The 11214-nt window shown below is 37.9% G+C and overlaps 1 protein-coding gene across 2 annotated transcripts in view; it reads right to left on the bottom strand.

The window, feature by feature from the left end:
- Positions 1-10782, bottom strand: part of oca2 (oculocutaneous albinism II) — a 51433-nt gene extending 40651 nt beyond the window's left edge. Inside the window, exons 1-3 of one of the 2 annotated variants that reach the window (XM_024279238.2) lie at positions 10181-10782; positions 6778-7026; positions 2852-2947 (exon numbers count right to left, since the gene is read on the bottom strand). In XM_024279238.2, coding sequence (XP_024135006.1) covers positions 2852-2947; positions 6778-7019 — 338 coding nt within the window. In that variant the 5' untranslated portion in view covers positions 7020-7026; positions 10181-10782. Of the gene's footprint in view, positions 1-2851; positions 2948-6777; positions 7027-8891; positions 9083-10180 lie in introns of those variants that run through there. The other variant, XM_024279237.2, reaches the window with a different exon arrangement.
- Positions 10783-11214: the final 432 nt, after the last annotated feature.

The raw sequence follows: 11214 nt of genomic DNA, 5'->3' as shown, positions 1-11214 counted from the left end.
CATTTCACCTGAAAGTTATTTGACATAAAGTGATACTAGATATCATCATCTAATCGGCCACATCCCATAATACCTACCTCTTAATGTCTCTTATTGTATTTTTCTTTTCATTTAATTTTGTTTTCTGAAATGTTTTTTTGTTTTTTTAAGTTTTAATTTCTGAAATTTTGTTTTGCTTTTTAAAATGTAATTCTGTTGTTTTAATATCTGTTTTTGCTTTTTTAACCGCCATTGTGATCTTTACAATGTTTTTGTGTCGATTGATTTGTTGATGTGATTTGAACTTCAGGGCCACCGTAGATAGAACCAAATGGCCCGTTGTGGAAGTGTCTTGAGTGTTTCAGGAGATCCTTAATTTGGCCCCATTAAGAATGAGGGAGGAGCAGATTACCATCTAATATTCTCTTCTGTTTCTCTTGTCTCACTAACTGATGCTCCATTGTTTTTGTCTCTGTCTCCTTCCTGTGGAGTCAAAGTCGATGGTCAACCTCACTAAGGCTGGCTCTGCTGGGAGATTATTTCTAGTTTTCCTCTCCTGTCACCTTGTACTTGATAAAATAAGATAAAATAAAGATAATTAAATCATTCCAACCTGGGAAATTTGAACATTGCAGCTGCTGTGAGCAGGTTTTAGTTCATAGAGAAAAAACAAACGGTGGGAATTTACTAATCTCAATAGTAGTGATACAGCTTATCTCCGGCACAAGGATGACGTATTAAATGAGATTTATGGCGTGAGGTGGGAATGATCTCCTGTGGCGCTCTATGTGGCAGCGAAGCTGCTGCCTTTACCTCTTGGAAAAGGTGCTCTACTGTGCGTCCAGTACAGGATGAGAGGTTGTAGGGCAAGAGTTTGTTCAAAGTCCTCTTCTCCATCACTGCATTAAAAGTGCTCTGTTTGCAGCCAATTTCAGAGTCAACCTTCCTGATGAGTTTTTTCACCCAGTTAACCTGCTGGTCACAACAGACTCACGCTGAAGGATTTCAGTTTCTTCAAGAAAGCCTTTTGGCAATAGTTACTCCGAGATACTTGAACTCCTCCTCTGCCCAAGATGCTGAGGGACTAAGATGTTGTTTACTTCTGAAGTCAATCACCATCTCTTTAAGCGCAGAGTGATTCCCTCCAACCCATCTCAAGGATCCTTGATCCGTACAAGGATAGCACTGACAACCCCTTGATGTAATCTGCTGCTCACTTACATGGGCTCTTTTTAAAATCCTCTTACATGAATGATCTGGACTCAATTGAATTGTCACGTCAGTAAGTGAAGCTTTTCAATGAGAAGGATCTACCTCATTTACAGGTATGCTGGGGTTGTTACGTCACCCTACAGGCAACTCATGAAATAGGCTGTCACTCTGAACCAATTGATAAATTGCCCGCCTCTTCTTCTCATCCAGTCACAATGACATTTTTGTTTTTAAATGCATCTCTCTGCATTCTAGACAGTCTCTGGCAGGTTCTCCTCCAGGAAGTGCTTTGTCATAAACTGGATCTTAACGACCTTCAGCATCTAGGCTCTGGGGTATATTCATCTAAGGTGGAAGGTTATCTCACCAGCCGGCAAGACATCATAATGGCCAAAATATGTATTTAATATACATGTTTTTGTATTACTTATAAAAGTTTTCTCGCACTCTCCTTTTAGAAGTAAATTCAGAAGGATTTGATTTGATGTTCTCTTTTTGGCTCTTTAGAGTCCCACTCCAATAATCTTTTTTTTTTACCTTTTTTTAATCTTTTGATCTATGGTAAAAGACTTCTTAGAGATATTTTAATTATGATCATGCTGTTTTTAGACAAAATAAAAACATAGAACATAGAACACATCATCTAGAACATAGCTTCTCCAGAGCAGCAGAGTTCATTAGAAATTCACCTTTGAGTTGTGGGTGGGACTTATGGCACAGAGTAAGCCTGTCTCCACTTCCTGTTCTCCATCTGTTCCCAACATAACATTACTGGTGCAACTAAAATGCTGAGCAATGTTAAAGCTATCCAGCCGAATAGTTTTAAACCAAATTCCAGCTCAGATGAAGAAAACAAAGACGTATATGGATCTAGTCGTCCACAAGTGGAGCGGAGCAGAGAGCTTGCAGCTTGATGTTGTAGCTTCTTCATCAAACTGCATTTTTTTGGTCTGCTCCTGATTCACAATGATTTGAATAAAACAAATACTCAGACATGAAATTTTCATTTTCTTTATACAAGTCAAACATCATCAGAAAAATGCTACTAGAACATGTTAAAAACACCAAAAATAAAATTTTCATCAGAGTGAGTTAAAAAAAAAACAGACTCAACTTTGGACTCATGCCTTTGGATGTAAACTAGATTAGATGGACAAAATATAATTATCATCTGTGTATTTGATCATAACATTTATTTTTCTTAACTTTCAGTCTAAGTTCCAAACTTTTTAGGTTTCTAAACATTGATAGTTAATATAAAGGTTAAATTCACTTTGATTTTCAACACAGAGTTCAGTGTTTGTGTGCAGATCAGTAGAGAGTTTCTGAGATCTCAGTCGGAGAACAAATTTAAACCTATGAAGCAATAGGAACATCACCAACAGCAGCCAGGGGGGCCACTTTGATGATGTCATTATTTCTTAATGTGTCTGAGTTTTATTCATGTTAAAATAACTTTTCACACCTTTTTTCTGTGGGCATATGATCTATGTAAATGCTGCAATGTTGTTGAGCTTTTTCTGACCTCTCACTCCTGTTCATGTTTGGTTCACGGTTTTGTTACAAACTTTCATTGTAATCAGCTTTTCTTTTGTGATTTTGTTTTTTATTCAGTACTTTTGTATCCTCTGACCAGTCAGAAGAGGAGGGAGGATCTTACCTTTCATCCTGAGGGAATCTGAGCAGAGGTGACCTTTCCGAAATGTTTGCAGAATTTGTTTTTCCTCTGAGGAAGTTAACAGCACTGAAGTTGTGTCTGAAACACACAAATAGAAGATAATATTTTAATAAATATATAAATGCCAGAAAAACTGTGAAACATTAGCTCACTGACAGGTTGAGCCACACCGGCGGTTTGCCCAAAGGCTGATGACCTATCGTCCTTTGAGATTAGAAAACAGCATATCAGCCTCTGGAGGAGGTTTCAGAGCTGTGTGCAGTAGCGTCTGCTTTCTAACTGAGTCTCAATTCACAATCACATCCAATCAGCTCACACAAACACACAAATGCACCTCATTAAATGTCATCAGTCTAATGCGCAGCATCAATGAATGACTAATAAAGGGAGTGGAATTACTTAGAATTCTTAACTATCAGCTGTAAGGCGCCCCCAGCTGGTCAAAGCTGGAGGAGTATGGAGGCATTTTGTTAGTATACCGCAACTTTTACAATTTACTATCAAAAAATTTACAGCATAAATTATAGGAGTGTAACAATTAATCAATGAATTGATTAATTTTATCAGAGGTTTTTCCCCTCTTTAACCCTTTAACAACAGAGCTCCGGTGTTTATGTTCTTTGATTTACTGTAACTTTTCATCCGTTAACACGATCAATGTAATTCCAGTAAAATCTGAAGGAGAAAAGCGGCGATGTGATATGTTAAAGATACCGGCAACACCTCAGGTGTTATAGGGTTAACAAAGTTTAATTTTCTTTTAGATTTTTTGGGATTGTTCCCTGTCTACCTCGGTCTTTGTGCATTTATTTAATGTCACTTTGAGGTGGCAGATCACAATGCACCACTTATGCTAAAGATTTAAGTTTAGGTCTAAGTATGGTAGATCTTACCAAACACTGCAGACACTTGGGTTCTTTGTGTTGTTGGGGCTTGGGATAAAGAAGCAGATTAGGTTTGGATTGGTCTGCAATGCTCTTAAACAGCTTTGAGGAGATTTAACTCATTTTAAGAAAAGGTCTCTCCTTATTTGCCCCTGCCAAAACTCAGCCTAGACCCATGAAAATTCTGCACTGAAAAGTCTTTAAACTGTTTGTCTAGTTATTTAGATGGTTCTTAACCAATATATAAAAAGTTAATTGTTTTGTTCTTCTTGCTCGTCTGTTTTTGAATGAACTTGTACAAAACATACTGTATCTACCAGCTTCAACTTTCTCTATAGCACCCTTTGGTTATAAGTCTATAGAAAAATGGAGCAGAACAGTTAGGGCAGAGCTACTGTCATCACTCAATAACCCGGTCATTGGTCATTACGACAAAAGAAAGTGCCAAAAATGTTCTCCTCGTTTTGACTGTATTCCACTTCACCACCCACATTCTCTCAAACACCAACAAATGCTTCTAAAACACAAAGTACCAAAAGCCAAGTCAGAAAAAAAAGGATCAGCTGCACGACTTATTTTGTTGTTGTTAGCTTTGCTTTTGCTGTAGTCGCACTGCTATGACTAATATTGGTCTATACCTCGCATATGCCGTGACGGTCCAACTTTGAGTGCTCACCTGAATTGTCTGGAGTGGACCATTCTAAATTGAACTGGACCGCTCAGTGGAAATGAGGATTATGTGGCCCAGTGTGATGTCAGTTTCTTTACAATCCTTAGTCTAGATTGCAACGTTCTCCAGTTACTTTTAGTGTCCATCAGAGCTCTATTGTGGGGTCTTTGCTTTTAATGACAGGTATTTTTCCCTCTAGTCAATATTTTCCTAAATCAATCAATTTTTATTGCTCCTTCAATTAAATCAATCATCTTTCTATCTGTTCTTTGCAGATGATGTTGTTCTGTTGGCTTTATCAAGCCAGGACCTCCAGCATACATTAAAGCGGTTCACAGCCGAGTGTGAAGCGACTGGGATGAGGGTCAGCACCGCTGATTCTGAGGCCATGGTTCTCGCCAGGAGAAAGGTAGTTTGTCCTCTCTGGGTGGGTGGAGTGCTCCTGCCTCAGGTGGAGGAGTTTAAATGTCTTGGGGTCTTGTTTACGAGTGAGGGAAGAACGGAACGTGAGATAGACAGGCGGACTGGAGCGGCGTCCGCTATTATGCGATCGCTGTACCGGTCCGTTGTGGTGAAAAGAGAGCTGAGCCAGAAAGCAAAGCTCTCAATTTACCGGTCGATCTTCGTTCCAGTACTCACCTATGGTCATGAGCTCTGGGTCGTGACAGAAAGAACGAGATCCCGACTACAAGCGGCTGAAATGAGTTGTCTCAGAAGGGCGGCTGGGCGTTCCCATAGAGATAGGGTGAGGAGCTCGGTCACCTGGAGAGAGCTCGGAGTAGAGCTGCTTCTCCTCCGCATCGAGAGGAGCCAGTTGAGGCCTCCTGGACGCCTCCATGAGGAGGTGCTCCGGGAATGTCCCACTGGGCAGAGGCTCCGGGGAAGACCCAAGACATGCCGGAGAGACTATGGCTGGTCTTGGAACGCCTCAAGGTCCCCCAGAAGAGTTGGAGGAAGTGGACAGGGGGAGGGAAGTCTGGGCAAATTTGCTTAGACTGCTGCCCCCATGACCCAGTTCTGGATGAGCGGAAGAAGATGGGCGGATGAATATCTCTATCTTTTTCACGCCCACTCTACCTGCATTCTGGTCCACAGTCTCATCACCTCCTGCATTGACTGTATCTCCCTTTGGTCTGCCTAACAAAATCCTCCATAAGCTTCAACCTTTTTCAAAATGCAACCACACATGCCATCACTGAAACTGCTTTAATTAATTATACCCACAATAACAAACAATGTAATTATTATCATTATAATTATTCACAACCTCATCTTCCAACATCTCTCTGATCTTCTTCACATTTTCATCCTGTCTCATTAGATCTCTCTCTATCTTTTAGTGCTCTTATTGGGAATTTGTAAGACAGTTTGTTCTTATTATGTTGCTCTAAATCATTTTGTCTTTACTTTTGTGTACTTTTTAGTAATTGGGCCTTTTTTTTTAATTCCCTCAAAAGTATTGAAAAATAATTCAAATGCCTTAAGATCTAAAGAATAGAAAAATCAGACATAACATTTACAAAAACTCAACAAGCAAAAACTTCTTAACATCTTAGTGACAGGATCAAGAATGATGCTCAGAAACTCCTAGATGCTCTTTCGCTCACCTCTGAGTGAATGCGTACATTCACAAGTAACATAGAGTCTTTTCCACATTATGCTCCTGACTCCCTTTGAGATTTAGCCAGTGGGGCAAATGTAATAAGTTTCTGCACGTTCTTTTTATGTCTTTGAGTCAGAAAATCCAGTGGGAACAGAGATTGACTTCAAATCTGTGTTTTTTTGCAAAACAACACAAGCAGCAAACCTGAATTTAAACTAGGACAAAACCAGTCAGTTCATCTACAGATTTATTCCGATGAGAAATTGAATTATTGTTGATACCTGTTTGAGCCCAAAAAACACCAACAGGCCTTAGAACCTCATCAAAAATGACTTAAAACACTGCTAATGTGTCAAATGGAGAAAAACACTCAACAGTTTAAAATGTTGTAATGTTTGGCAATTTGACAACACAAAAGAAAATTAGATTTGCCCTGACAGACCATAATAAAAATCTATGTAACAAACAGATGTAATGAAAAGATGAAATCCTACTTTTTTTGTTTGAAGTGATGAAATAATTAATAACAAAATGAAACAACTATTCTATCAATAATTATAAGATCAAGCAATAATTATAAGATCAAGCATGTAGAATGGTGGTCTGGTATTTGTATAAACCAGCAGGTAACAATATGACATTTTCTCTTTATAAGGTTTAAGGAATAAATAGGATTCGAGTCAAGTGGCTCAAAAAGATTTGTTAACAACAGAATTTGTTGGACATTTTGGACTCCGTGTCATCTGAATACCTGTCCTCCTTTCGAACAGGAACAAACCCCTCTGTGTGGATGACACACTGTCCAGAGGGCAGGACGGCCGACTGCTGGAGCTTCTGGGTGTCTCCGTTCTCCGAGATGCCCTGCAGCAACCGCAGCTCTCCGAAGTTCCCCGCGACAGCCTCTGGCGGCCTCAGGCTGCTCCTGCACTGATGACCTGAGGCAGAAGTCTGAGTCATCTCCATCTCCAGGTTGCTTTTGTTCTCCAGATACATGTTGGTTCTGGTGAAAGGAAAAGACAATGAAAGTCGACGGAGAATTACACCCTTTAAACACGAAGTTCTGTTTATCCGCCATCAGAAAGTCTAAGTGGAGCAGCTGAGCAGTTTATTAAAAGATTGTAATTTCGAGGGTTTAACTTAAGGTCAAGCTGGACCAAAGAATCTGTAAAAATGTAACTCGATGCCTGCTTGACATATGGGCAGAGGGTGGGGTGTTCAAACCATTATATGTTTCTGAGTGTAATGCTTTGAGTGACAAACCTTTATGTTTGTGGAATAACTTTTTCTTAAATTCTCTTTTCTTCAATTTAAAGACTATAAACGTCTATTACTCTTTTGTTTTGAGCAATTTGAGTACAAATCTGTAGTTTTAGGCAATTTGAGCTCCAGTTTAGGCAATCAAAACTTGTCTCACGTTTGTTTTCAAGTTCTCTTAACATAGAGAGGCGCTCCAGCCCAGATTATTATTCCTCCACTGCCTTGCCTGGCAGTTAACAGGATATTTTTTAACTTACAATCATCACAAACTGTGTTGTCTAACAAAATATTTAAAAGTTCTTTGTTAAAAGAGAAGAAAAACATAATTGCAGTGAAAAAAAGTAAATGTATTAAATACATGGCAAAAGAAAAATATTGTGTCTATCCATAGGTGAAGCAATGCTGTGTCCAAACATAAAGAACTTTGAGAGAAAATATAGAAATATGATCGTTGATAAGCACATAAACAAAACTTGAATAAATAGTGATAAACATTTATGAATGTGAATTGTGGTGTAGGGGGGTGCATTTGGGTGTGTTGGGGAATAAGATGTAAATGGATCCAAGTGAGTGTATATTTATGACGAATGTGTATCGAATGTTTCCATATGTGTAAACTTAAAAGGAGAGGGAACAGGACTAAAACAGATAGTAGGTGCACTTTTGTTTATTTATTTTTAAAGTATTTGTTTGAAATAAAATCTTTAATGCTTAGTCTTACAATGAATCATTTGATGAGCAGGCTGGGGCTATTTTAGATACAGGCCATGACGTTTTTCATGTGCACTTATTACTTTTTAGCCTCTGAATTCACATTTAATGTCTATATGAATTTTTACGTCATTTTCGTCATTTCTTGAAAGAAAGAGTTTCTCTTCTTTTTTTCTTCCATGAAGAGTGTTACATTTTTACAAATAGTCACACCCTTTCCAGCCTTTTTTAATGAATGGTTGAAGCTCTGGTATGTTAACAATAAACCTCAGTCAGACTCCCACTGTGGGTTTCCAGGAGTTTCCTGAAGCTTCGGACACAGAGGATGTTGAAGCTTAACAGAAATAGTGGAGCTGCAGGCAGAAATAAACCACAGTCAGGTGCTTCATTCTAGTTTTATAAGCACCAGTACTGTTCCCACGTGTCATCTGATCCTCTAAAAAATCATTTTACTTGAAAGCAGCAATTTCCTGTTTCATTCACACTTTATTTAGTTATTTACACTTACTTATTAACTAACTTATTTACTTACTTACTATTTATTTTTACCATAAAACGTCCACTACATTAAGAATTGGCAGAAATTTTATTTAAATCAAGATTTTTTTAACCCTTTGTTGAAATCCACTAAGCAAATAGAGCTTCTTCTTCTTTTTTTTTTAAATGAGATATAGCATCAATTTCTGTTTACAACAATGTGAGTTTTTAGGATCAAAAATATTGACTTAATTGTTCAAGAAAGGAACACCTTATTTAACGACTGTCTCATACTATTTTTGATCTATACATTTTTAACATGGTCTGTTTTATTTAAAAAAAAAACATTTTCAACACTTTTTCCATTCAGCAAGTAGTCATACAAATATAAAATAATATAAATAAATGAGTTATTCTTACCGTAAAATTAGCTTATTAGCCGAAAATTAGCTTAACTTTTCCCTCCAAAAGTGTTTTTGAGATTTCACGGAGGCAGCCATTTTGAAACAAGAAGGAAAGGCCCCTCTACTGCCCCTAGTGGAAGGATGATGAACTACATTAGCCCGGGTTTGAATCTAATGAGATTGGGATCCCTAAATAGTATATGAATCAAATATGATATTAATGGTTATATTGGGTGAAGCATCTAATTATCAAGAAATATATCAAAGATTATTGCAGACAATATAATTTTTCTTGAGTTTCCTATATTTGTCTTTAAAAAAAATGTTGTCTTGTTAGTGTATTAAACATTTAGATTCAACCATTTTATTTATAAAATAAAAACACAACTATTTTAGGGAAGAGAGTAAATTCTTGACAATGGGACTTTGATTCTCAGCACACACCGAGCACATGATGAGTGAAGTCAGCAGCGGCCAGCATGCGGTCCTCACAAACACAGAGGCTGCGTGAAGGCGATGGGATTACTTCTCACATGAAAGGCACCCGAGATCTCGCATGTGACATTTGAACTGTGTACACCCTCAAAGGCTGCGCATGCTTACGCTGCTGATCCGAACCCAACAAAGACTCAACATTTACAGCAAGTAAACAACAGCATTTTATTGATACACAATGTATCACCTGATGAAAACATTCATTGAAATACCAACGTTTTTTAAATTTAGTAGATTAAAATCAATTTTTTCTATGTGAATTTTAGCTTTTGGACATGTAAAAGTATCCCAGGACTTCTCCCTATGTCATCTCAGATGATACGCCTGTCAAAATCCTGTGATGCAGCGCTTCAGGGAGCAGAATGACCAGACTTGTCTGCAGTCCTGCCTGCAGGCTGCATGAAGCGCCAAAGACAAACACACATCTTTAAAATTTCCACCCTTATTTGCCATGACTGCAGACCAAAACATTGAAGCAGGACCGTTTCAAAATCTGACCAATGATTCACACAATCTGCAGTGCAACAATGCAATTACATTGGACTTTTTGAATCACAGGCTTTCCTCTACAATCTTTTAGTGTCTTGATGGCATAAAATACTATTTCTATTCATCATGTCATTCAGTTTCTGCATGTATTTGTAGGTTAGTGCACTGAAAGAAAGAATTTTAACAAGACATCTGGGCCCTGCAGGGCAGCACCAGCGCGTCACACCTAAACTCCTCACAGAGCGCCTAAAACAGTGATGTAACTCAGCTCGATCAAGCTCCTCTGTGGTGATGAAATGAGATGAAGGATGTCAAACTTACCGTGACAAATGAAAACACAGGCAGATGAGGCGATGAGGATGCTGGAGAAGATGATGAGTTGAACCCACAGGTGGAAAATTACACAGAAACCTCAGAAATTCACTGGAAAATTGGGATATTTTTTACAAATGCTGGGATGTTTCAATTTTGGGGGGTGAAGTGATGTTCAAAACAGGAGAGGTGGAGGAGTTTTCCCTCTCCGGATCTCTTTCCCAGCAAAAGAGGGAGATGTTCTTGACCAGAACAACCAGAGCAGCTGAGCAGGGAGGGAAAAGGGAAAGAGGGAGGGAGAAAGGGGAACCATATATAAGCAGCTTAGGAAAAACTTTCCATTTCAAAGGTTCTGATTTTTCTGAACGCCACTTTAACTTGAAAAAGTACTTTTATATTTCTTTAGGGCCACAAAAAGAAAAAAAAAAAAGAAAAAAACAACCAAGAGACTCAAATTAACATATTTTCAGCAGTAGGACACAGGGAAAAAAAGGATTAAACTTTTAATTGATACAAGCATCTGATGAAATTAACTAAATTGCAACAAAAAAAATTAAGAATTTAAAAAGTATTCTAATTTAAACCGCCACAGGTCTAGGTATAATGACAGCAGCAAAGAGTAAAAAAAACTAGTTGAATAAATTAACTGAAACTATAAAAACTTTTTAATTCTTTTAAGTTCTATCTATTCTGCTTTTGTCATGTTCAATAGTATCAATTAGTCATTTTTGTTCAATTTTAACTAGTTTAATTATTTCGCTTTTACTTGTTCTTGGACTACAGGTTGAAATTAGCAAAATTTGTTATCACTTTTCTATGTTTCACACGACCAATGTTCTTTTGTGCATTTTTCCTTCTTTTAAAAAAAGAAGTTATTTCTTTTTTGTAGTTTGCTTGAAAATTATTAGTTTTTTCCCCCCTACTTGCCTCCAGTTCTCCTCCACCACATTCATTCTTGCCTCTGGCTGAAATATTCCCAACATATAATCTATGATCTCTACAGGTATGGGGGTCAGGAGAGCTTATTTAGGATGAGATGCTGC

This window comes from Oryzias melastigma, linkage group LG9, assembly GCF_002922805.2.
Source record: "Oryzias melastigma strain HK-1 linkage group LG9, ASM292280v2, whole genome shotgun sequence".
Classification (NCBI taxonomy): Eukaryota; Metazoa; Chordata; class Actinopteri; order Beloniformes; family Adrianichthyidae; genus Oryzias; species Oryzias melastigma.
Note: the sequence above shows the minus strand (reverse complement) of the source record. Positions and strands in the feature narration are given on the sequence as shown.